General features: G+C 41.9%; 1 protein-coding gene, 1 non-coding gene and 1 pseudogene across 2 annotated transcripts; 1 reads left to right on the top strand and 2 right to left on the bottom strand.

Annotated features, from left to right (window-relative positions):
• Positions 1–32: 32 nt before the first annotated feature.
• Positions 33–10,504, bottom strand: zgc:114188 (40S ribosomal protein S17-like). The gene is made up of 5 exons (XM_060914652.1): positions 10,417–10,504; positions 9,511–9,662; positions 8,312–8,417; positions 2,291–2,356; positions 33–152 (listed from the first exon to the last, which is right to left on the bottom strand). The coding sequence occupies exons 1-5, from the start codon at positions 10,417–10,419 to the stop codon at positions 75–77; spliced, it is 405 nt and encodes a 134-aa protein (XP_060770635.1). The 5' UTR covers positions 10,420–10,504; the 3' UTR covers positions 33–74.
• LOC132882329 (small nucleolar RNA SNORA71) lies at positions 2,121–2,246 on the bottom strand. Its single transcript, XR_009654195.1, has one exon. It is a non-coding gene; the product is annotated as a small nucleolar RNA SNORA71 (small nucleolar RNA).
• A 3,793-nt stretch (positions 10,505–14,297) lies between the features above and the next one.
• Positions 14,298–25,592, top strand: LOC132869741 (DCN1-like protein 1; annotated as a pseudogene).
• The last annotated feature ends 2,280 nt before the right edge of the window (positions 25,593–27,872 follow it).

Here is a 27,872-nt window from a genome sequence, read left to right as displayed (position 1 = left end):
CGCCAAGACCAACCATCACACACAGACTCGGATCCTTTTTTCCACAGTTTTATTATGAGATATATTACAAACACTTAGACGCCTCGAGGAGTCTTAAAGTTCATGCCAACTGTTGGCTGGGTGACCTGCAGATTGGACAGACTGCCGAAATCCTGCGAGAGAAACAGAAAGAATAAATTAAAACACCACGGCTGACAAAACCGGTTAACATTTGTTTACATTATATTAGCCAAAGCCAAATGATTTATACATGTATTCTAAACAGGCTTTGTAAAAGAAAGTCAGTGAAAACATTCAGGGGAAAACCTGAAAAATAAAAATCAAGCAGGAACATTTTTAATCATGTTCCATACAAGTTAGTGCAAGTGTTTTCTTACCAAACAAATTAAATTATATCTCCAATACCCCTTAACGGGTGTCTGGTTTAAAACTATACAAGTCAAAAGATGTGCTCGGTTTTGTAAAGAGCTAATTTGACAGCTCCTTCCTGCATGAAGCTGCACTCCAGTTTGTGAAAGATTTCCTACAGATACAGTGGTGATGTTACCAAGCTGCAACTGCATTCTTTCACTTTTAAAGTCTCTTGACAAACTGAAGATGAGACGACGTGACACATTTACCGTATTTTCTGGACTATAGAGCGCACCTGTATATAAGCCGCATCCGCTCTATTTTTTAAAAAAAATTTAAAAAAAGATATACAAGCCGCACCGGGCTATAAGCCGCAGATATCCATGTTGAAAAATTAGATATTTACTGCATGTACAGAACGATTTTGTACTGTAAATGTACATGTATGTACCTGAACAGATTCTTTCCGAACAGTGCCTTTTAACACGGCAGCAACTTTGCTGATTAAAACGGAACAGAACCAAGAGAAAATAACCGGTATTTATTTACCTTCATTTCTCCTGTGTTTGAAACCACAAGTCACTTTAATCATCTTCGCTGGATTTGAAAATAATTACCAGTTAGTAATTTGTCGTGCGTGTTCTATCTGCTAAAGATCTTCTTTGCACTGATTTTTCGTCTATCTTATTTTTGATTCTACTTCCGGTTAGAGCGCCCCTAGCGGTGGAAGAAAAATCCACAGAATAGCCGCACCTTTGTATAAACCGCATGGTTCAAAACCTAGGAAAAAAGTAGCGGCTTATAGTCCAGAAAATACGGTACCATCGTGATCATTTTAAATGGGATAACTCAGTTCTTTGGTTCGGAAATCCTGACTGAGTTGACAATCGCTTTCTTGTGCATAATGTAGTAAGATATGAAGTTTAGTTTAATGAGCCTGTTTCATTGTCACTATAAAATGCTAGTTAATTTGAAGATTTGGTAGCAATTACAAGCTAGACTTGGTGAACAAGCACTACATTATGAAACATGCACACAAATTATACAACACTTAATCTTGTTTGCGTTGAATAAGCCTGCTTATTGACTTCTCATCTTTGCAGCAAGACAGTAAATGGAAAAACAATGCAATCCAGCTACATCAGTAATTGTATATGAAGAACAGAGATAAGCTCAACCAAAGAGGAAATCTGTTCCTCGTGCTGAATGTAGTCCATCAGCAAATACATGTTTGTTTCAGATTTAATCTGGAGCCAGAAGACTAGTGGTGCGAGTGGATGCTATGGTTACCCATTTAAAGTGGTATAAATCAAATGGCTATATTATTACTTCCCGAAACCAAAGGTGCTGTCTGGATAACTAATACCATGTGTTTGTATTTAACGTACATCTTAAAACAGGAACTCTGAATTATATAAGAATCCTCTGAATTGTTTTATATTTCAAAAATTTTGTGCACCAGCCATGGGGGTGTCGTTAAGCATGACTCCGAAACCACAACTCCCATCGAGTCCGACTACTAAGCTGTGTGCTGAGGAGCCCAGCTTCAGGATGGCTGCTCCTACTTTTGCCCATTTTATAGATAAAATAGTCAGAAAACACACAAATCAGTCAGTGAGAAGACCGAATGTGACGTGACATGAAAAGAGGACTGAAAGTGTTCGTCAAACAATTTCTTTGCAAATGGTGGATGAAGTGTTTGCAGCCAGTCAAGTTGAAAATGGTTATAAAACACAAAATTTAGATAAATGATGTGTGCACAGTATGTGTGTGTGAAAGATACAGGGTTTGGCAAGAACATGTTGTCTAGCAAACACGGGAAAAGCTTTCAGTTTTCTCTCCCTGCAGTATCAATGACCTGGCAACCACACACCACAGTCACTTTCGATACAGGGACCAACAGTAAGCACTTCCTTTCAGAACCTGAAATTAAACGTACCAGAAGCTTGAGCATCTCCTTGGTGTCAGGGTCCACCTCGATGATCTCCTGGTCCAGAGCAGAAACCTGAACAGAGAGAAAGAGTACTATTTAGTGAACCATGAGAGCTTTTATGAAAAGTAATTAGTAGGGCTGTAATGATACACCCAAGTCACGATTCGATTCATATCGCGATTTTTGACCCACGATTCAATACGCCCACGATTTTTTTTAAAAATATTTTTTTAAAGTAGTAAATTTGACTTATTAACATTTACTTACTTACATTAACTATTTAATAACAGATAATTCAAACCACTGCAGAGAATGAGTAATATGTATGCAAACATGAACAAATGTATATCCAAAGATCGTTTTATTTCTCAAAATAATACTGTTGAGCCGGAAGCTCTGTTTTTTTCGGTTCTGAAAAAGTCATTTTTCCAAATCGTGTAAATCCGTTAAGATTTTTTTTTTTGGGGGGGGGGGGGGGGGGGGGGTAATAGAGGTGGCTCTCTCACTGTCTCACTCTCATAGGGCCAATGATTTTCTGTGATCGCGGAAAACAGATGGAAATTACGGAATTTTTATGGTGAAACATTGCTCGCGTGTCAAAATGTAACTGCCGCAGAAGGCTTCCGCCCAAGCAGACATGCCTTCAGTGTTGCCAGATATTGCTAACGTTTTCCACCCCAAAATATGTTCAAAACCAGCCAAAAAGCACCTAAACCCGCCCAATCTGGCAACACTGCATGCCTTTCCGGTCAAGTGATTGTGATTGGCTTGTGGCACACCTAGCCAGCCAATGAGCTGCTTGTTTACAGATTCGCTCCCCGCGTCGCAACCAGAATGGTGACCGCTTAAAAGAAATGAATGCTCTGCCAGTGGCGAGTGTGGACGTTGCGTGACTCGCAGAAGATTGTCGCAGGTCGGCGAAAAAACGACTTACTAATAGATATAAAAAAATAAAAGTAATTTAAGTAAGTTTAAAATGTAATTTAAATAAAAAGTAAAGTATTCATAAATTGAAGTTTGGAAGCGCCTCTGTTTTTGGGCTGAGGAGAAGTTTGAAAGGGTGTACCACGATTCTGCCTTCTTGTATCGCGATACGGATCGTGACTCTGCGTATCGCGATTTCGATACGCATATTGTTACAGCCCTAGTAATTAGATGTTCATGTCCATCATGGACTCAGTCTGAACTGTACACACAAGCTTTAATGCTCTAAAATAAATGTTCTCCATCCTGCTCCTGGAGTACCATGAGCCTGAACACGAGTGTTTTCCATCTTCTAACTCACCCAGTTCTAACCAGTTCAGACTTGCTGATGAGCCGAATCAGTATTTCAGGACCCTGACTGAGAAACACCAGTCTAACATGTATGAAAGATACAGGGTTTGACAGGAACAAAGCAATCCTGCAAAAGCCTAGGTCACAACCGGACGTGCGATTTTTTTAGCGTTTCCCAAATCGCTGCTTTTTTTTGTTCATGGAGAAAGACGCACATTGGCCGTAAGTTTGTCTTGCAACCTGAAAAAAACGTAAGCGCCCGTAGAGTTTGTTTGACATGACAAAGAACCTCTGCGGCCGGTCTACGGCTCGAAAATCAGCACGTCACACGCGCACCCTCCGTGTGTTTCTTGCGCTTTTTGCACGTAGATCGGCCGTAGGAACACGTACGGCCGGTTATGACCGAGGCAAAACACGGAAAAGACTTTCAATTTTCCTTTCCTGTAGTATCAATGACCTAGCAAGCAGAGACCACAGTCATTTTCGATATAGGGTTCAATTTGGGAGCCAAATTATTGCTAAACACCTGCTCTGTTGCACTAAAACAGTACATGGATTTATTGACCACCTCTGCCAAAATGAGATGTTTCAACTAGACATGTGCACAGATACCTGAACACTCAGCTAATACTCGATCACTATTCGTGCATCCATTGTGCTCTACAGCCACAAGAAAAATATATGAAAATTAAAAGTCACACCTGATTATCATACATTTTAAAGTTCTGCACAAATCTTAATCGACGACAGACAAATTCAGGCACCTGCAGATTACAGATCAAGTCCATTTTACAGCAGAAATGACGCTGCACAAGCAGCACATCACAACTGTGAGCTGAGTTTCACACCAGGTTCAGCACTCATATGGAGAATACATTTCTGTTTTCATTCACTGGTTTAGTAAACGCACCATTCAGATGGCGTCTGCTGACCATTATTATGCACGTACACTGCCACTCTGATTACATGAAGTTAATCCAATGAGGTTTTCACTTGAACTTAGTGCTAGTTAGAATTTATCAAGTTTGAACATTAATCGTCAGACAGCCATTGCAGCATGGATAGAAATATTGAGCTGAAATTCAGTAAAGCTCGTTATTTCTCAAGGTTACGTCTGTCAAACACCAACACGCGCATTGCCGCAGACAAGACGACAATTTTATTGCTGTAGAAAATCCAATTAAACTTGATCAAATCACAGAAACAAGCTGCGCTCTCTCCTACTGTTCAATTGAATATCGGTTCTTTAACTCTTATGGACGTCTGAAGAAGAAATTAGGCAGAAGGTACAGACATTTTCAACTGGAGATGCACTGAAACATACAGGACATATTGTGGCAAAAAAAAAATTAGATAAGCAGTGCTGAAAAATAAATAAATGAATGAATTAATGCATGTGCAAACTAAGCTAGGATACAGATCACATGGAGTGCATCAGTGGTGTGTGGTCAGGACACCAAAGTTACACAAACCACAACGGTCAAAAATGGGCTTTCATAATTGTGTGCATGCGGGCGGGCGCACGTGCGTGGGGGGATTAGGGAACAATGTACCTGCCAAATGCAACATAAGATGAAGGTCCCACACAAATAACGACATTTTTATTTCTATATCTAGAAGTTTTGAGATCAGGGCCCTACTTTTGAAGCAGCGTACATGATAAATGGACCACTGCACATTACTGTATCCAAAGTCCTTATAGGTAAACATGTTTACCAAGTGACCATATAAGGGATAACGTACAGCGAGCTGGTCATTACTGCAAAATAATCCCTGACAGGGTGAGAACCACCCCAACGCAAAGCAGAGGGGTCTTGAATCACCCTCAAGGGGTTTATTTCACAATAATGGCCAGCTCACTGTATGTTATCCCGAATATTACACAGCTACTTGTGTTCAAAAAAATTTTTTTTCTTCTTCCACTAAAACCTTAGATTCTACAGCTGGTACTGTGTCCGTAGCAATGTAAACTCTAGCCTTGTTAAGATTAACCTACTTAGCATCATAATTCACATTAAACTCAACATTAAAGAAAAATCATCCATGGTGTTTTCTGATGGAGCAACCTTTTATTGCTACAGGGTGTCACGAATGAGCCGACATCGTTAGCTTGATTATTAAAGCAACAAAATCTACCAGACTTCTTTCTGCACACTGATGTAATTGAATGTGGTCCTCCAGAGTCTAGAACTTTCCATAGCAACAGTCTGTTATTCATAGCAGAAATCAAGAAAGCACAACTTTATTCATCACACACTTGTGAAATTCCTCTCTGCGTTTAACCCATCTGAAGCAGTGCACACACACACACACACACACATACCCAGAGCAGTGGGCAGCCATGCTAACAGCGCCCGGGGAGCAGTTGGGAGTTAGGGGCCTCGCTCAAGGGCACCTCAGCCCAAGGCCGTCACATATTAACCTCACCGCATGTCTTTTGAACCGTGGGGGAAACCGGAGCACCCGGAGGAAACCCATACAGACACGTGGAGAACATGCAAACTCCACACAGAAAGGCCCTCGCCGGCCGCTGGGCTCGAACCCAGAACCTTCCCGCCGTGAGGCGACCACGCCAACCACCTACACCACCGTGCCGCCCAGAAATAAGACCGTAGAATGCCATAACTGACCAATCAGAATTAAAGGAGAACTGAAGGCAAATTTATCATCAAAATTCTCTCATTTTATTAAATATCGGAATGCATTTTTGATCGCTATTTTGTCACTGCTATAGTAAGTTATGAGTGTTTGAAATATGCTCTGTAATATATCAGTCCATATGTCAAAGCAATGGCCATAAACGAGATTCGTTGAGACCTGCGCGAGACATCGTAGGACGAAAGTAAAACATACAGCGGAACTCACAGTGACCAACATCTGCCAACGCTGTCAAAAGACGCACGCGCCCTCTTTCGAATGCTGATGTAATCAAGCCGGAAGTTTTGTTTGTTTTGATAGCAATCAGGAAAGTTTGAAAAAAGTAGGCAGTAATCGTCATTTAAACTCGTTTTTGTGCAATATTTCGTTTGGAAAACAGTTTTCAAAATGGCGGCGCTGACACCTGGCTGACACTTCACGTTTCGAAGTCTCCCACAAGTCTCGTGAAGATCGCGCGGATAAGCGACGCCTGCCGTGGACCAAACGAACTAAATTCAACATGGCTAAAAACCGAATAGGCCGATAAGTATAACATTTAATTGCAATTAGTTGCCAATACGAGTCACGATATAAGGTTACTAAAACCAAAAACGTAATTGAATAACACATTAAGAAATAAAGCAAGTTTAAAAATGACTTCAGTTCCCTTTAAGTATTCAACAAAGTTCTGTATTAACTTATTACTCTTTACAGGCATAAAAGAAAAGGCTTAAGGGGAAAGACCTTTAAACACTAAACAAGATATAAATCACTAAATAAACACCAGATGTTTTGATATTGCAGTTAAAATCATGTTTTGTTCAAACAGCACACAGAAAGCCTTGAGGTCCATCGACCCTTTTCATGAAGAGAGAAAAATCGAATTCATTAGCTAGCCCATCAGGCAAGTGAAAGCTCCAGTGCAGTTGCTCATTCTCACGTCGCAGTTGCCTGGAAACCCAGGAAAGAGTAGCTCAGCATAATGTAAACCCCACCCCTCTCCCCCAGTGTGTTATGCTGCCCTGTGATGCAGCATGAGCAGCGGTTCAAAAAGATGCAGTTGGTTGGCGTCATGTGTGAACCTTCACTCTGCTCAGTAGCTCTGGTGTGATGGGGGAGGGCTGGCTGGTGGGTAGGAATTGGCAGGTGCTCAAAATCGGAGATAAAGGGTTTTAAATAAAATAAAATAAAATGGATTCTGGGGCATTTTCCCTCCTGACTCATGCAAGCAAGTTTGCGGTTTGATTTGAAAACGACAAAGGCACTTCACGGAATTTAATCTGTAAAGGAGTAACACTGGACATTTTGGATATTACTAGATAATAACGGATGTGTTTCTACTTGAGTATAAGCTGAAACCAGTGTACTGTATAGCCTATTCTATTTTCACAAACGTTTCTATGCTAATTCACAATAAACCCATATTTACACTGTTTGCCTTGATGGATATCTCTGGTAGGTTCCCAGTCAAACCCAAGCCAAGCGTGAGCTGCACTAAACCTGCCCTCGTGTCAACGTGAGAATATGACAAGCATGAATTTGACTCTTAACTGAATGACAAGATTTCCTGAAATCCAAGTGCTGCAGTGAGAATTACACATGCCTCGACAATTTGTTTTTAAACCAGTGAACAGTCATCACATCATGACATCTCTGATGCAGCCGCCACATTTTTTTTTGCACGTGATGCTAACTGGACCCAAGGCAATGCTGTAAATCGCAGGTGCAGAGAGAAACTGAACCCTAAGGCTCCTGGGCCCCAATAAACAACGTGCCACAATACTGAACAGATTGTCAATAGGACCCGACCTGGGAGCAGATAATCAAGCCCGCTTTTACACTTGGTCATCTATGCGTCTTGACAATCAGGATTTTATCTAAACTGGGATTATCCAAATAAGTGTGAATCCATCTGTCTTTCCAAGCCACATTTGAAACCTCAACTTCTCACAACAGGTGGCACAGGAATCTTCAAGTCGGGGCTTTATGCAGCAATTATACATCAGGCTGTTTCATCAGAGATACATTTGACTACAAGTGTACAAGCATCTGGTTGTAATCTTATCAAAATGTGTTTAAAAAACAAAGTGCAAATGCTCTAGAAGTAAAACTGACCTCTGGGACATAGTTGTCTCTCCTCTCACGCTCCTCCTCCTGCAGCTTGATAGAGATGCCTCTGACTGGCCCTCTCTGGATGCGCTTCATCAGATGGGTCACATACCTGCAAAGACACAAAACACCACATTATTTCAGCATGCTTTGCCTTCTATTTATAAGGATAAACTGTTACCATCTGCATCAGAGGAACAAAAGGCAACACCCATCACTCCTGTCTCATTTAGACACACTTGATATGATGCTTAACTGACAGCTTCAAGCATTCCTTGGTACATTAGCCTTACAGATGTGCTGCTAAACATCTCATCTTGACTAACTATCTGAATTCAAAAAAGCTCTCAAATTGCTCCTTTGAAAATGGCCTGAATATGGGCTCCCAAGTGACGCGACAGAAAAGCATTCGCCCTCTCAGCCGGAGATTACAAGTTCAATGACGCCACAGCCATCCGTGGCCGGAAGCCAAGAGATCATGGGCATCTGTGAGTGGACGTGGGTGGATCGCGCTTTCCCTCCGAGTGTGTTACACGGCCCTTGATGCAGCCTGAGCAAGCAGTTCAAAAATATCCGGTCTTCACATGCCTTGGAAGAAGCACGGGATAAGCCTTAGCCCTTCCTGGTTGGTTGCAGTCATGCGATTCGTTTATGGTTGGTTGAGCTGTAAATAGCTCCAAAATATCCTTTCGATCAATGGTTCTCAAAATGGGGTTACTAAAACAGACAAATTTTTTTTTTTTAATTTTGAGCAGTGGTGTAAATCATTGAGTCTTTATAGCTAGATTGAATGGTTACATGAATCGAACAGGTTTAATTTGGACAAACTGCGCCTAGTGTTCCTTCAGAGGAAAGTTCAGGAATAAAAAGCTCTGTGTCTCTTAAAAAAAAAAAAAAAACCCGATGAGCATTAGGGAAATAGTTCAATAGACATTGAAATTTATTTTACAGTTAAAAAGAGCCGTGTCTGAGGGGAAAAAAAAGAAAACGGGAGAGAGAAAGAGAATTCCTCCTCCGGAAGTAGCGTGTGATGTAAAGCATTCGAAAGATACAGGGCTGGACAAGAACATGTCGTCGAGCAAACACAGGAAAGACTTTCAGTCTTCTCTCCCTGCAGTATCAATGACCTGGCAACCACACACCGCAGTCACTTTCGATACAGCAACACTCATCACTCCAGACAGAAGCACTGGTCAGTCTCTTACCCAGCGATCTTGTTGCGGAGCTTCTTGCTGGGGATGATGGCGATTTCCTCACACACACGCTTGTTAGTGTGAAAGTCATTGCCCAGGCGGGTGTAGTACTTCTCGATGATAACTCGAGCAGCCTTCTTCACAGTCTTTGTCCTGACACGGCCCTATGCACAGAAGAGCAAAAACGTCCGTCAGAACCGCAGAAGCCAAGCAGGAACCCTAGAACCCAACCTGAACAAACGTCCATCTTTGTACAACAGGCTTGTGTTAGGATCGCAATCCAGGTAGAAAACCAACAAAACTCATCGGCCATTTGGTGTCTATCTCCTGTCAGATACATGTAGACACACTAGAGCACCTCGAAGTGACAGAACAGAGGACCTGCAGTTTCTGAAAGTAATAACAATCCTAAACAAGTGTATTTTAAGCATTATTCATTGTAATAGCAAGGACAATTCTAATAAAGATATCTCAGCTATTTGCTAACCAGGTGTGAGCTAATACAGGGTCCTTTCCCAGCTTCCTGTTACTATTCACTGTTTTTCATTAAAATTATAAACATATAATATATATATAAATCCAGAATTAACACACAAAATGGAGAACAGTATGTTCAGTAAAAATAAACCTATTTATTCATTACAACACATAAAACTACAGCAAAACATAGTGTAAGCAATTTCTTCTCCAGAGTTAGCTGCAGGATGCTAAGCATCGGACGAGACGTTTTCCTGAACCCGGACCGAGCAGATTATTTCATAATTTTACCCACAATAAAAGCTACATACGTTTCATATTCACACATCCAAGGACTAAAACACTTCTACTAAACGATTAACTGCTTAATGGTGTTCCACTGTGTGTATAAAAGGAGGATTAAATCAGATTTTAACTACAGTGAAAATATCTGGTACCCACCATGTTGGATCAGGTTAGCCGAAGAGAGCCTGAAAGAGCTCCACCGGAAGTTTAAAGCACAGACCGGAAACACTATCATGGATGTACTGCCACCTTCTGACACGGAGGAAGTTCTTAAAAAAATAATAATAATAATAAAACTTTTACAACATTTTATTTATATGTTTACAGAATCAGATTTTTTTTTGTTTGTTTTGTTGGGGTGGTACAGTGGTGTAGTGGTTAGCGCTGTCGCCTCACAGCAAGAAGGTTCTGGGTTCGAGCCCCGTGGCCGGCGAGGGCCTTTCTGTGCGGAGTTTGCATGTTCTCCCCGTGTCTGCGTGGGTTTCCTCTGGGTGCTCCGGTTTCCCCCACAGTCCAAAGACATGCGGTGAGGTTAATATGGGACGGCCTTGGGCTGAGGTGCCCTTGAGCGAGGCACCTAACTCCCAACTGCTCCCCGGGCGCTGTTAGTATGGCTGCCCACTGCTCTGGGTATGTGTGTGTGTGCTCACTGCTCACGTGTGTGTGTGTTCACTGCTTCAGATGGGTTAAATGCAGAGAGGAATTTCATAAGCGTGTGATGAATAAAGTTGTTCTTCTTCTTCTTTAACACAATTTCGTATTTACATATCTCCAGCCAAATTTTAGATTATTAATATACCTATGTATACAAGTCTGAGCCGTGCCTTTGTTACATTTGCATGCTGCTTTTGAAGTTTGAAATAAATTATATAATAATGAAAAATAATAATAATATTCATCTCATCTCATTATCTCTAGCCGCTTTATCCTGTTCTACAGGGTCGCAGGCAAGCTGGAGCCTATCCCAGCTGACTACGGGCGAGAGGCGGGGTACACCCTGGACAAGTCGCCAGGTCATCACAGGGCTGACACATAGACACAGACAACCATTCACATTCACACCTACGGTCAATTTAGAGTCACCAGTTAACCTAACCTGCATGTCTTTGGACTGTGGGGGAAACCGGAGCACCCGGAGGAAACCCACGCGGACACGGGGAGAACATGCAAACTCCACACAGAAAGGCTCTCGCCGGCCACGGGGCTCGAACCCAGAACCTTCTTGCTGTGAGGCAACAGTGCTAACCACTACACCACCGTGCTGCCCAATAATAATAATAATAATAATAATATTATTATTATTATTATTATGGGCATCACGGTGGTGTAGTGGTTAGCACTGTTGCCTCACAGCAAGAAGGTTCTGGGTTTGGATCTACCAAAAACCACATTTGGCATCCAGATTACTAAAAAAAAAAAAACTTTAACAACAGGTGTGTCTGCAATGATTTGTTCAGTAGATTTCAGGGGGCGATGTGGTCTGAGAAAGGCCTTGTTCAGCTGCACTAGGTCAGTGCAAATTTGCAGGTCCATCTTTTTGTTTGATTGTAACCATGGTGGACACCAATTCTGTGGCTACATTTTCTGGTGATATGACAAATGGTGGGGCGGCATGGTGGTGTAGTGGTTAGCACTGTCGCCTCACAGCAAGAAGGTCCTGGGTTCGCGGCCGGCGAGGGCCTTTCTGTGTGGAGTTTGCATGTTCTCCCCGTGTCCGCGTGGGTTTCCTCCGGGTGCTCCGGTTTCCCCCACAGTCCAAAGACATGCAGGTTAGGTTAACTGGTGGCTCTAATTTGTGAATGTGAGTGTGACTGGTTGTTTGTCTCTGTGTCAGCCCTGCAATAACCTGGCGACTTGTCCAAGGTGTACCCCGCCTCTCGCCCATAGTCAGCTGGGATAGGCTCCAGCTTGCCTGCAACCCTGTAGGACCGGATAAGTGGCTACAGATAATGGATATTATTATTATTCAGATGAGTATATTATTTATTATCCCTTTTGTTATATCCACTACATACTTAGAAAAGCTTCAAGGATTGGTCCCAGGGATGCGTGATACCTTTTCTCTAATTACCACTAGTCCTGTTATTTTCTTATTGTACCTTGTTCTCCTCAGAGCTAAATGAGTAAACCCCACCATATACGCTCACTGTCCACTGTATTAGGAACACCTGTATACCTGCACATCCATGCAGTTATCCAATCATGTGGCAGCAGTGCAATATACAAAATCATACAGATGCACCTCAAAAGCTTCAGTTAATGTTCACATCAAACAGCATAGAGGAAAAATGTGATCTAACTTTGACTGTAGAATGGTAGCTGCAGTCAGGCAGGTTTGAGTATTTCAGAAACTGCTGATCTGGGATTTTCAACCATAATGGTCTTTCTATACAAAATAGTACAAAAAAAAAAAACTTCCAGTGAGTGTCAGTTCTGTGGACAAAAATGCCTTGTTGATGAGAGAGGTCAGACTGAATGGCCAGACTGGTTTAAGCTGATATGTTGGCTACAGTAACTCAAATAACTACTCTTTACAACCGTGGTGAGCAGAAAAGCATCTTAGTATGCGCAACATGTTGAAAATCCTCCTAGTTTTGTTTTACTCTACCAGGAATACAAGTGTTACATGTAAATTTTATTCTATATGTATTCAAAAATGTGAATGTTCCATGTAAATTAGGTTAGACGCCAATCCTGGGTGTTTGGAAACTCATACACATGGAAGTGTACTCCTGCAAGTGTATAGGCTTTTGGGACATGATGAATTTGATTATTAATCAATTGTATGAAATTACATTACATTGCATGAATGGCATTTAGCAGAAGCTCTTATCCAGAGTGACATACAACATACCCAGAGCAGCCTGGGGAGCAGTTGGGGTTAGGTGCCTTGCTCAAGAGCACTTCAGCCATTCCTGCTGACACAGGGAATCAAACCAGCAACCTTTTGGTCCCAAATACGGCTTCAACAACAACAACAAAAAGTCTTTGAGGTGCCTTTATCATTCATTCATTCATTATCTCTAGCCGCTTTATCCTTCTACAGGGTCGCAGGCAAGCTGGAGCCTATCCCAGCTGACTACGGGCGAAAGGTGGGGTACACCCTGGACAAGTCGCCAGGTCATCACAGGGCGAGGTGCCTTTAGATTGCACATAATCATTCCATCCATCCATCCATCCATCCATCCATTATCTGTAGCCACTTATCCTGTCCTACAGGGTTGCAGGCAAGTTGGAGCCTATCCCAGCTGACTATGGGCAAGAGGCGGGGTACACCCTGGACAAGTCACCAGGTCATCGCAGGGCTGACACATAGACACAAACAACCATTCACACTCACATTCACACCTACGGTCAATTTAGAGTCACCAGTTAACCTAACCTGCATGTCTTTGGACTGTGGGGGAAACCGGAGCACCCAGAGGAAACCCATGCAGACACGGGGAGAACATGCAAACTCCACACAGAAAGGCCCTCGCCAGCCGCTGGGCTCAAACTCAGGACCTTCTTGCTGTGAGGCGACAGTGCTAACCACTACACCACCGGACTGCACGTAATTGTATACCTAATTACTATATTATGGGTAGGTGATGTCTACTGAATTGGCACATGATAATGTCTATAGTGAAACATTGTGATGGATGATGACCAAAAAAGGGGGGGGGGGGGGGGGGGGGGAATCAGCTTTATGGACTACTTCCATCTGAAAGATCTAGTATAATTCCTTTTGCATCTTTTTGCACAGTAAAATCTTGACTGTTTAAATTGCATTAATTGAACTCTTTTGAATGTAAAATGGAAATTCCAAGTTTTTTTTTAATATTATGCTCTTGTTCTGTTTTTTCCCCCCTAAATAAATAATAAGCTCACATTTAATTATAAAGATTGCACTACAGGTTTTTTAGGGAGATCTTTCCTTTTGGTATTCGAAGGTAAAATATGGCATGTAAGTAATTACTGACATGGATTCAGATGAGACTAAACTCTCAGGGCTTCCCAATCCAAAGTATAAACAATTCTACCTCTTTATCTTGCTCCAGCAGAACAAGCTCAAATCCTTGGAGAAGGATACAGTTTATTAGTTCATGATTTTCATGCAGTCAAACCATATAACAGCACTGAGATGTTTGGCTTAGAATGACTGGAAACCGGAGGCGGCCACAGACAACTTCTTCCAGAATCCTAAACTTTATATACAGAATCTGAAAGGGCTGTTCGACAGGGAGAAGCTCGAGCAACTCTCCAATCTGTACAGCGGTAAGGAATTACAAATACTGAATGAAAGCATCATTCATCAGTAGCCATGGCAACACTGTGTTTAAGGTTTTGGTGAAGGATGTGAGTTCAAATCCCAGTTCCTTAACCTTTAACACAAGCCCACAGGGAAAGTCAGACTTCCATTGTGTTTCCTAGTCCTATGTTTTCATTGTACGCAAACTGGCGAGCCTTAAAAGTGGTAGATAATCTTAAGTAATAATGTATGGTGAGCTAGTTGGCTAATAAAGTGCATTAATACAGGCTAACGCAAAGTAACGCAAGTTATTAGCCAAAGTTTCGGCTATGACCTGTGGTGTTATGTCCTTGCATCAAAAGCATAGTGTATTATGAATTGAGTATTTATCAATTATTGATCAGTTCACTGTTGATAATGCAGTCACTTCATATCAAATGACAGACACTACAGCTTTCTTTTACATTAGTTTTTATCAAACTCATAATAAAACAGCTGGAATTGCAGCTGAAAGCTCAGACTTGATGGTGTGTAAATTAACAAATCATAAAATGACCTTCATTTTCATTCTAATAATGTTTGTAAATGTTCGTATGAAATTTCAAAACAAACCACTGAAGGATGATAAAATATTAACTGCCAAACATGATGTCTGTGTGTTGCCACAGAAACAACTCCTCTTCCATCATGTCCAAGTTGACACCAGTATGCTTTTTTCTTTTTTCTTTCTAATTGTCACAGATCCTCACGATGACAATAAGATTGGTATAGATGGCATTCAGCAGTTCTGTGACGATCTCAGTCTCGACCCAGCTATAGTGGGGCGGTTTAGCTCGAATATTCAAAAGGATTGTGCATTTTGTGATACAAGCATCAAATTTGGCACAAATGTACATTGATATATGGCGAACATTTTCAGATATTGAGCCACTCGGAATTCTCCCTTCAAGTCCGCCATATTGGAATTCAAAATGGCCGCCACTTGAATTCTACATGTGCGATTACCTCTGGGTCAAATATTTTTATAGTACATGACAATATTTGCTGGTATCCATTTTTCAAAATGACATACTTTATTACAGTACTCCACTTAATTCATGAGAGATGAATATTCATCATCATGTATTTTTGACAAGACAACATTTTACTCAAAGTCTGTGAAGTAAAAATTGTTTTGACAAGTTTGAGTTATTGATTAGATTCTGTGTTGTTCTAGGTTTGATATGGAACCCGAAGGAGTTCCAACAGTTAAGCAATAGGCTAATTATCCTAAAGTAGGTGAAGGTGACGGGCAGCACGGTGGTGTAGTGGTTAGCACTGTCTCCTCACAGCAAGAAGGTCCTGGGTTCAAGCCCAGCAGCCGACGAGGGCCTTTCTGTGTGGAGTTTGCATGTTCTCCCCGTGTCTGCATGGGTTTTCTCTGGGTGCTCCAGTTTCCCCCACAGTCCAAAGGCATGCAGGTTAGGTTAACTGGTGACTCTAAATTGACTGTAGGTGTGAATGTGAGTGTGAATGGTTGTCTGTGTCTATGTGTCAGCCCTGTGATGACCTGGCAACTTGTCCAGGGTGTACCCCGCCTTTCGCCCGTAGTCAGCTGGGATAGGCTCCAGCTTGCCTGTGACCCTGTTGGAGAGGATAAGTGGCTACAGATAATGGATGGATGGATGGATGGAAGGGTGAAGGTGACTGCATTGTCAAGCAGGAGAAGGTGTGTGTTCCTGAAAGTTTAACTGGAACAACTAGATAATGCTGATGAACAAGAATGAGCATCTATTCCGTCCTCTGCCTCTTGGTTACTTACTCAGTCACTGACTTTTGGTGGATGACTTCCTCATGATTGTACCAAATTCTTTCCTTTTTTTAAAATGATGGATTTAATATTGCTCTGTGGGTGCTCCAAGTTTGGGATATTTTTTTAATAACCAAACCCTAATTGACACTTTTTCAGAACCTTGTCCTGCATGTGTTTTCATAGGTTACTGGTTTTCATGATGCTGTTTGCTTAAGTATGCTCTCTAATAAACCCTGGAGCTTTCTACAATCAAATCACTGTCTTTAGAATGGAAATCACCTCATAGTTTCTGGAAACTTTCAGCTGATTTAACCATAACTAATTTAGGGGTTTTACACCAATGGAGGGTGAATAGTTGACAATTTTTTTATTTGTAAATAATTTTGCAAACTATACTGATCAATCCATTTCTCAATAATATGGGCTATTTTGTGTAGAGACATGACATACAGCTCTGGGAAAAAAAAAAGAAATAAGAGACCACTTAAATCTTTTCTTAAATCAGCATCTCTGTGTACGGCAGCCATTTCATTCCAGTGTCTGTGCTGGGATTCCAACACATCTCATTTTACTTAATGAGGTATTGATTAGGTCATCACCTGCACCAAATATTATTTAATGAGGAAAAGTATAAAATCCACTGATGTGGTCATCACTATCCTCTTGCAATAGGACCAGTCTGGATGGCAAACACAGTGCTAGTATTACCTTAAATTTAATTGGAATATAAAAATATCTATTCTTCATGTAACAGTCCACAGAATAGAAACAACAGGGAAATGAAGTTTAGGTCAGATAAGCGCAAATGTAGATTTCAAATGGCGGCCATTTTGAATTCCAATATGGCGGACATGAAGAGAGAATTCCGAGTGGCTCAGTATCTGAAAATGTTCGCCATATGTCAATGTACATTTGTGCCAAATTTGGTGCTTGTATCACAAAATGCACAATAGGTTAGCTATGCTGCCCCACTACTAGTATAAGCACGCTCCTAATAGTGTGGAAGTTTTGTGCCACGACACAGCGCGAATTCTTCAAACAAGAATTCATGGATGGGATGAGTGAACAAGGGTAAGTTATTAAGTAATTATAAAGTACATTCCGTCATGCATTAGCATGTCTGTTCAGGGTAAATTCTGTGGCAGTGAGTTGGAGCAAATAAGTAATTTCATGGTAAGAATCAAAAACACTAAAGTGCATGTGCAATGGGTTATACTGTGCCTGCAGTTAGCAAATGTGTTGTGTGTGAATTACAAAAAATAATGGTATGAATTGCATAATATGCAAGGTCAGGGTAGAAAACAATATATAAATAAGGATTTTCATCTCATCTCATCTCATTATCTCTAGCCGCTTTATCCTTCTACAGGGTCGCAGGCAAGCTGGAGCCTATCCCAGCTGACTACGGGCGAAAGGCGGGGTACACCCTGGACAAGTCGCCAGGTCATCACAGGGCTGACACATAGACACAGACAACCATTCACACTCACATTCACACCTACGGTCAATTTAGAGTCACCAGTTAACCTAACCTGCATGTCTTTGGACTGTGGGGGAAACCGGAGCACCCGGAGGAAACCCACGCGGACACGGGGAGAACATGCAAACTCCACACAGAAAGGCCCTCGCCGGCCCCGGGGCTCGAACCCAGGACCTTCTTGCTGTGAGGCGACAGCGCTAACCACTACACCACCGTGCCGCCCCCTAAATAAGGATTTTGGGTGTGATAAATGTTCTTGACTCAGAAGAGTCAACCTGCATTTAAAATGTATGAATGTGATTGAAAACCTTCTCAAAGGCCCCGTTTAACTACTTTTGGTATGCAGTGTGTGAGGATGTGGTGAGTTAGTGTTATTCTGATTGTTTGCAGAATACAAAGATATAATTTAAGTAAACCTTCTCATTATTCAGACTTGACAAATGCTATCAATTGTTTTCTATGAACTGAACAGAACAGGGGGCGGCACGGTGGTGTAGTGGTTAGCACTGCCGCCTCACAGCAAGAAGGTCCGGGTTCGAGCCCAGCGGCCGGCGAGGGCCTTTCTGTGTGGAGTTTGCATGTTCTCCCCGTGTCTGCGTGGGTTTCCTCCGGGTGCTCCGGTTTCCCCCACAGTCCAAAGACATGCAGGTTAGGTTAACTGGTGACTCTAAATTGACCGTGAGTGTGAATGGTTGTTTGTATCTGTGTCAGCCCTGCGATAACCTGGCAACTTATCCAGGGTGTACCCTGCCTCTCGCCCATAGTCAACTGAGATGGGCTCCAGCTTGCCTGTGACCCTGTAGGACAGGATAAGCGGCTACAGATAATGGATGGATGAACAGAACAGGGCTTCTGAGAATTTATTGCTTTTTGGTTGTACGAATTTGTACATGTAGTCACCATATGAAGTGATCTGAATGAACACCTCCCTATATTTGGCACTTTACCTCGAAATGCAGCAAACTGTATATTCATTAAGGCAAATACACAAAACAGTAAAAACCCATGTCATTTTGCTCATGTGAAAGACACAACCATCTGTAGACTCTTTTAGTACAACAGCTTGTAGGATTTTTTTTCAGTAATTATGACATCTTGCATATGTTTTTACATTAATTCTGCATATAAACATTCATCCTGTGTGTGTGTGTGTGTGTGTGTGTGTAAGATGTGATGACGCTGAGAAGCTTAAAACACAGTTGTCAAAAATGGAGCAGGAATTAAAAGACCAAGGCAAATTTAAAGATTACTATCAGTTTACTTTCAACTTTGTAAAGAATCCTGGACAGAAAGGCTTGGGTACATCTCACTTCATTTCTTCTCTTCTGTAGGCTTGCTATGCTTTTTTTTTATTTTGCTAGATAATTCTGTCTGTTTTTTAAAACTAGTTTTCGAAATGGCAATTGCCAACTGGAATTTAATATTGACTGGACGTTTCAAATTCCTTGAGCTGTGGAACAAAATTTTAATGGTAAGTCTGTAATAATAATAATCACCTCTTCACACCAATCTGTGACATTAGATTTTTACTTGTGTAAATGTCTGTGACTGACACACACACCTTTATTGAGACTGACAGACTTATAGGCCATGCTTCCTCCTTCCATGTGATTTAGGCCCTGTCCACACGGCAACGGATTCAGGTGAATCCGATAAAATTGTTTATCGTTTCGGCCTGGCGTCCACACGGCACCGGCGTTTTGGGTGCCCCAAAACGATATTTTTTGAGAACGGTTTCCAGAGTGGAAAAATCTGGCAACGGCGCCGTTGCGAAGTCGTCTGGATGAGTAGAACGGATTTGTTTACGATGATGTCACAACCACATGACTAGAACAAGCAGCACTCACTCATTCACGCCGGGTAGAAGAAGGGGTTTATGCGCATGCGTCCTACTTCTATTGTTCTGGTGTCTCCGATGAGACCGTCTTACAGCGCACGTAGAGGTGTGGCATGTGTATTGCATCGTTTTCAGCAAGCGTTGTTGCCATATGTACCTGATATTTTACTGATCCGTTGCCCATGTGGATGCAATATTTTTTTTACCCGCTAAAAAAAAAATCTCGTTGCCGTTGTCGTGTGGATGTAGCCTGAGAGATTTATAGGCCGTGCCTCCTTCAATGTGATTGACAGATGTATAGGCCACGCCTTCTCCTTCAGTGTGACTGACAGATTCATAGGCCACGCCTCCTCATTCAGTGTGACTGACAGATTCATAGGCCACGCCCATGTTTGGTCATTGATGAGACCATTATAAATTCACTTGTAGGCTTTTACCCTACATTCACAATAAATGTGGAATGTTGAAAACCATGAGTAAAAAAACATCTCCACCGACCAGATCCCGAGAAAACAGAAAAAGCTATCAAATGTGAAAAACAAAGTCAGCCAGCAAAAGGAGAGGATCAGTGCCATGAAACATGAAAAATGACCATCAAGAACTCACTCGCACTCAAGTGAAAAACATTAAAAGCATGCCCAGGGTTTGACCCGAGCAGTCGTTTGCTTTCTAAAAAAGTAACTTCTGCTGTAGATTTGTGATTAATTGATATGTAACACGTCTCCGTGCAGGCTCTGTGCAGAGCTGTAGACAAGCAGGCTGAGTCCGATCTGCACTTGAAGGCCTTGGATATGAGAGAGACGGGGCAGCTGCTTCAGGAGCTGCAGAACGAGCTGATATCAGTGCGAGAGAAGAAGAATTCACAGGAGGTTATAAATTTTCTGTTCTTCTAACACCCTCTGATGTGTGTGCATGTGAATGGGATTTAAATAACTCGCTAGCTTAACCGTCGTTGGACTTAAATCGTGAGATTTTTTGTAAGAGTACACATAGCATACAATTCCATAATGCCAAACCATCTCCTGCTTTAAATCTGAAATGTTTTCCCCTTTGCTCAGGACTACATCTTCGAAACCACACAGAAGATGGAAGAGCTCAAGAGTCAGCTGAACTGGGACCAGCAAACTCTGGCCACCTGCTTGGAGGAATCAGCCTATACAGTGTCGAGGACACCATGGCCATCGTCAAGTACGCGCAGCAAGAGCAGGATTCGAGTGAGTCTGTTAATATCTCTTTAATCTTATCCAACACTACATGGGTGATGTATCTGTACATATGAAGATGTTATGGATAATATTGTCTATTCTATACATAAACATTTTGACCTTTTTGTAAATGTTCATACATGTAAATGTATTTCTTCAATAACTAACCATTGAATATATTATTATTCATTATCTAATATTCATGAGTCAGGAATGAAAACAAAACTAGAATGTTTTTTTTTAAATAAGGTAGCTACAGGATAAGCTTGTGGTGACCTACATTTAAGGTTGTACATATGAGAATCCAGGTTTCACAGGATGGACTACAAGCAAAACACTCCACATACTGGGCTAGACATAGGAAATCACATTTGGAGTTTACCAAAAGACATGTTGAAGACTTAGCAAACATCTGGAAAAAGGTCCTCTGGTCTGATGCGAACAAAATTTAGCCCTGTGTTTGGCAAGAACCCAAGGCTGCTTATCACACCTTGAGAACACCATGCCCACAGTGAAGCATGGTGGTGGTAACATCAGTTTTGAGCACTACTGTGGGCTTGTTGGTTGTTTCTTTAACTAATCCTCTCTGATTTTTTTTACAACCCCAAGTCCACAAAAGTTGGGACAAAGTACAAATTGTAAATAAAAATGGAATGCAATGATGTGGAAGTTTCAAAATTCCATATTTTATTCAGAATAGAACATAGATGACATATCAAATGTTTAAACTGAGAAAAACATTTAAAGAGAAAAATTAGGTGATTTTAAATTTCATGACAACAACACATCTCAAAAAAGTTGGGACAAGGCCATGTTTACCACTATGAGACATCCCCTTTTCTCTTTACAACAGTCTGTAAACGTCTGGGGACTGAGGAGACAAGTTGCTCAAGTTTAGGGATAGGAATGTTAACCCATTCTTGTCTAATGTAGGATTCTAGTTGCTCAACTGTCTTAGGTCTTTTTTGTCGTATCTTCCATTTTATGATGCGCCAAATGTTTTGTATGGGTGAAAGATCTGGACTGCAGGCTGGCCAGTTCAGTACCCGGACCCTTCTTCTACGCAGCCATGATGCTGTAATTGATGCAGTATGTGGTTTGGCATTGTCATGTTGGAAAATGCAAGGTCTTCCCTGAAAGAGACGTCGTCTGGATGGGAGCATATGTTGCTCTAGAACCTGGATATACCTTTCAGCATTGATGGTGTCTTTCCAGATGTGTAAGCTGCCCATGCCACAAGCACTAATGCAACCCCATACCATCAGAGATGCAGGCTTCTGAACTGAGCGCTGATAACAACTTGGGTCGTCCTTCTCCTCTTTAGTCCGAATGACACGGCGTCCCTGATTTCCATAAAGTACTTCAAATTTTGATTCGTCTGACCACAGAACAGTTTTCCACTTTGCCACAGTCCATTTTAAATGAGCCTTGGCTCAGAGAAGACGTCTGCGCTTATGGATCATGTTTAGATACAGCTTCTTCTTTGAACTACAGAGTTTTAGCTGCAACGGCGGATGGCATGGTGAATTGTGTTCACAGATAATGTTCTCTGGAAATATTCCTGAGCCCATTTTGTGATTTCCAATACAGAAGCATGCCCATATGTGATGCAGTGCCGTCTAAGGGCCCGAAGATCACGGGCACCCAGTATGGTTTTCCGGCCTTGACCCTTACGCACAGAGATTCTTCCAGATTCTCTGAATCTTTTGATGATATTATGCACTGTAGATGATGATATGTTCAAACTCTTTGCAATTTTACACTGTCGAACTCCTTTCTGATATTGCTCCACTATTTGTCGGCGCAGAATTAGGGGGATTGGTGATCCTCTTCCCATCTTTACTTCTGAGAGCCGCTGCCACTCCAAGATGCTCTTTTTATACCCAGTCATGTTAATGACCTATTGCCAATTGACCTAATGAGTTGCAATTTGGTCCTCCAGCTGTTCCTTTTTTGTACCTTTAACTTTTCCAGCCTCTTATTGCCCCTGTCCCAACTTTTTTGAGATGTGTTGCTGTCATGAAATTTCAAATGAGCCAATATTTGGCATGAAATTTCAAAATGTCTCACTTTCGACATTTGATATGTTGTCTGTTCTATTGTGAATACAATATCAGTTTTTGAGATTTGTAAATTATTGCATTCCGTTTTTATTTACAATTTGTACTTTGTCCCAACTTTTTTGGAATCGGGGTTGTATTTTTATTTTTAAATAATGGCTTTAATGATTCTCAGTGAGATAGAGATTCAATGTTTGGGATTTTTTAAAATAATTAAACCCTGATTGATCTTTTCTAGAACGTTGCCCTGGGCTTATTTTGATAGCTCTTTTGTTTTCATGATGCTGTTTGGTATGTCCTGTTTAGGTATGTTCACTAACGTACTCTTAACAAACTGTTTATAGACAAACAGGTATAAAATAATATAAACAAGTCTGTTGACGTCGAGATCAAATGACACTTTAATTGACTCCATTCAAATAACTGTGTGACTTCTGATGTCAACTAGATGTACCAGATCTAATGTAGATGAATACTTATAAGATCACAACTTTGCTATTATGTAAATAATTTCAGAAGCAATCCTATACTGATTTTTTATCCCCTTCCACGTCAGTGTTAATTTTAAATGTACAAGTTCAAGGGGTGAATATGCAAACCACCAGATTAGAGGAGAAAACCCACTTTATAATCCAGAAATTATGGTAGTCAAGGAGACTTAACATTTTAAAATTCATCTAACCACAGAGAACATATTAGATTTCTTCACAGGCAGTTTTCTTCTTTCTTTCTCTCTTTTTTTTTTAAACATATACAGTTAAAGATCTACTTTCCAATGGCTTCTTTTTTTCTTTGACAGGTCATAAGCAGCTCATTGAACAGCCTGCAGGAAGAGGAAGCTGCTCAAACAAAAAGAAATATAGATTTCCAAGCACACATTGCTTCTCTGGAAAAAGAGCTCATTTCTCAGCAGAAGAAAATGGACAGGGCCACCAAACAGACTGAACATCTTATGTTCATGCCCCCAAAGTGAATTGAAACAGTTTGATCTTGATGGAGAAACGTGATATTTTGCATCTTGGAAAGCTGCTTATATATTAAACAGGATTCCACAACAGGGCAAAACTATCCTGAAGAACAAAATACCTTGTTTCAAATTAACAGACTTATGTGTTTGCCACGTGGTTTTTCTCTCTTCCTTAGAGACCAACTCTGAAATAACAACTCTGTATGGGTTAAGTTTTGCTAATCAGCTCATTCCCATGTTAAATTTGGCATCATTTCTTCCACTACAGTCCTCCAAGCTGTCAAAGGTGATCTGCTCTACTAAAAACACTACAAAGGAGACCTCTGAGGAATGGAACATCAAGCTGAAAGACCGCAAGAATGCAGTCAATAAGATTTTTCTGGAAGTCATGGATCATCATCTTGACCTCAAGGGAATATTACAGATGTACTTCTGTAATATTCCCTGCGCCCCTCAGAAAATAGTACTATGCCGATCACCTCAGAGAATCCATAATTTCAACCAGAGCCTCTCAGTACATGGTATATTAGATTAATATTAACTGTAAAATGAGAAACCGAAATATATCAGTAGGCGATTTCCTGACTCTCATATTGCTATAGTTTTCAAATAGCCTGTATATGACAACAGCAAAATAAAGATCCTGAAATTCTGTTATGGGTTTTGGTGTGCCATCCCAAGATTTTCAGTGGCCCCCATCTGGCCACCCCTTTGAAAATTTCTGGAGGTGCCCCTGCTTAAAGGAGAACAAAACCCAAAAATAAACTCCTTTATACTGACAGATAATATCCATCCAAGACACGTTCGAGTGTTCACTTGTTCGTATTTGTATCTGTATACTGTGTACAAATAATAAGAACTAGGGGTCCTTCACTCCCAGTGGGCCTGCCTACTCCACCGTTGCAGTCTTGAGCCAGAACTGCCGCCAGGTTGACTGACAGGACTGCCATGTTGCCGGAACTGCTGCCAGGTTGACCAGACAGAACCGTCAAAGGGGGGTGAAGTGACCCAGGCCGTATCCCTGGCAAAGGGAGGCTGAGAGTGTGCCAACACTTGCCCAAGGTATCCACCCAGCCTAGTGGAGGGAAGGAGGCACCTTACATCTCCATTCTAGACCGGCTCCAAGCAAGGTCTAGCCACCACCCAGTCTCATGGTGATCTCATATGCCTGATACAAGAGTGCTGCAGTTGGCAAATACAACAAGTATTGAGTCCATGGTTATGAAACATCAATTTAGATGGTCTGGTCACCTTGTCCACCTAGAAAACACTCGCATGCCTAAGCAGGTTATGTTTGGTGAGTTAGCACAAGGAAAACGACCGCAGTGCAAGCCCCGCAAGCGCTTTAAAGACAATCTCAAAGACACACTCAAAAAGACACATCGATGTAGACACCTGGGAAGACCTTGCATCAGAGCAGCAGGTGTGGAGAAATCTGTTTGCTACTGGTGTCAAAGATTTCGAGAACAATAGAGTATGCACACCAAAAATGTGCAGGCAGATATATGAGAGATGCCAACCCTCTCCCAGAGCGAGAGGCTCAAAGGAGTCTCTTATGTGTGATCAATGTGGCTGCATCTGCTTCTCAGAAGCAGGTCTTCTCAGCCACAAACGGAGTCATCGGGAGGTCAATTACCAATATGACATCCCCGATGATCATACATGCACAATCTGCCATAAAGTGTGTCGATCAGCCAGCGGACACAAGCGCCATCATCAGAGTCAGCATTTGGAAAGGCAAGCTGCTGCAGGAAGATTGACATGTCAGCAATGTGGAAAGAACTGCAAGACTCTTGCAGGTCTCAAAAGCCACTGGAGGTATCATCAGCGACAAGAAAATAATCTTTAAGATGCTCCAAAAGTTTATGAGTACAAGAAATGGTCTTACTTGGTCACGAGTTGACTTCCACCGTACTGTGTACATATTTTATTGTAAAAGAATGACATGAAGGGCGGCACGGTGGTGTAGTGGTTAGTGTTGTCGCCTCACAGCAAGAAGGTCCGGGTTCGAGCCCCGTGGCCGGCGAGGGCCTTTCTGTGCGGAGTTTGCATGTTCTCCCCGTGTCCGCGTGGGTTTCCTCCGGGTGCTCCGGTTTCCCCCACAGGCCAAAGACATGCAGGTTAGGTTAACTGGTGACTCTAAATTGAGCGTAGGTGTGAATGTGAGTGTGAATGGTTGTCTATGTGTCAGCCCTGTGATGACCTGGCGACTTGTCCAGGGTGTACCCCGCCTTTCACCCGTAGTCAGCTGGGATAGGCTCCAGCTTGCCTGCGACCCTGTAGAACAGGATAAAGCGGTTAGAGATCATGAGATGAGATGAGAATAACATGAATGTCCCTTGGTGCTGATATCTCACTCTCACCCAAGTTCAAATCGTGACGTCACCGACTCCAAACATGGCTGACTGAGGCTAGTGGAGTTAACGGACAGACACAGCGCTTCTAAATTGTTGTAAACAACCCTAAAGATGCCCGAGTGTCAAGCGCTTGTGTGTAAAAATAAACCCGGTCATTGAATATTTTATGTAACATGCTTTTGTTTGTTTTTATTCACTGAGAAAAGTGATCATTTTAGACGGCAAGAATCACGTTGCTATGACGACTATTGCTTACCGGTATCCGTGTCAGTACTGCGCATGCGTTATCTAGTTGACTGCGATTTTAAACTTCATAAAAGTGAAGTCTGTTGATTCGCGGATTTTGTTGCCAGTAAAAATCACATGATTACAGAACATTCCAGATTAGATTTTTAGAATTAGAAGCCTTTATTTGTCACATATACATTACAGCACAGTGAGGTCTTTCTCTGAATTGAACCCTGCTAAAACGGTGAACACGCGCTCTCTCTCACACACACACAAAGAAAGTTATTATTATCTCATCTCATTATCTCTAGCCGCTTTATCCTGTTCTACAGGGTCGCAGGCAAGCTGGAGCCTATCCCAGCTGACTACGGGCGAAAGGCGGGGTACACCCTGGACAAGTCGCCAGGTCATCACAGGGCTGACACATAGACACAGACAACCATTCACATTCACACCTACGGTCAATTTAGAGTCACCAGTTAACCTAACCTGCATGTCTTTGGACTGTGGGGGAAACCGGAGCACCCGGAGGAAACCCACGCGGACACAGGGAGAACATGCAAACTCCACACAGAAAGGCTCTCGCCGGCCACGGGGCTCGAACCCGGACCTTCTTGCTGTGAGGCGACAGTGCTAACCACTACACCACCGTGCCGCCCAGTTATTATTATTATTATTACTACTACTACAACTAAGGATCCTCTTGCCACATTTTATGCTTATTAACCTGTTTGTAGAGGCAGCTGCTGCTCTCCTGGGTAGTTTCTTGTAGATCATAAACTGTAACTGATTTGCGCGGCCTCTGTGTCCAGTTAATCCACTATCTTCCGCCATCTCTGGAATCACTCTCACTATTTGTTTCTTCTACAACCCCAATTCCAAAAAAGTTGGGACAAAGTACAAATTGTAAATAAAAACGGAATGCAATAATTTACAAATCTCAAAAACTGATATTGTATTCACAATAGAACATAGACAACATATCAAATGTCGAAAGTGAGACATTTTGAAATTTCATGCCAAATATTGGCTCATTTGAAATTTCATGATAGCAACACAGTTCAAAAAAGTTGGGACAGGGGCAATAAGAGGCTGGAAAAGTTAAAGGTACAAAAAAGGAACAGCTGGAGGACCAAATTGCAACTCATTAGGTCAATTGGCAATAGGTCATTAACATGACTGGGTATAAAAAGAGCATCTTGGAGTGGCAGCGGCTCTCAGAAGTAAAGATGGGAAGAGGATCACCAATCCCCCTAATTCTGCGCTGACAAATAGTGGAACAATATTTGCCAGAAGCCATGTAGGGGACACAGCAAACATGTGGAAGAAGGTGCTTTGGTCAGATGAGACCAAAGTTGAACTTTTTGGCCTAAATGCAAGGCGCTATATGTGGTGGAAAACTAACACTGCTCATCACCCTGCACACACCATCCTCACTGTGAAGCAAGGCCGGAA

This window comes from Neoarius graeffei, chromosome 2, assembly GCF_027579695.1.
Source record: "Neoarius graeffei isolate fNeoGra1 chromosome 2, fNeoGra1.pri, whole genome shotgun sequence".
Classification (NCBI taxonomy): Eukaryota; Metazoa; Chordata; class Actinopteri; order Siluriformes; family Ariidae; genus Neoarius; species Neoarius graeffei.
The sequence above is the reverse complement of the archived record's forward strand: the minus strand, read 5'-3'. Positions and strand labels throughout refer to the sequence as shown.

Excerpts from the sequence above, each read along its gene's own strand:
- zgc:114188 (XM_060914652.1), bottom strand. Across the intron at positions 8,418-9,510 it reads CTCCGCAACAAGATCGCTGG|GTATGTGACCCATCTGATGA; the intron begins GTAAGAGACTGA and ends GTGTCTTTGCAG. Across the intron at positions 2,357-8,311 it reads GAGACAACTATGTCCCAGAG|GTTTCTGCTCTGGACCAGGA; the intron begins GTCAGTTTTACT and ends CTCTCTGTTCAG.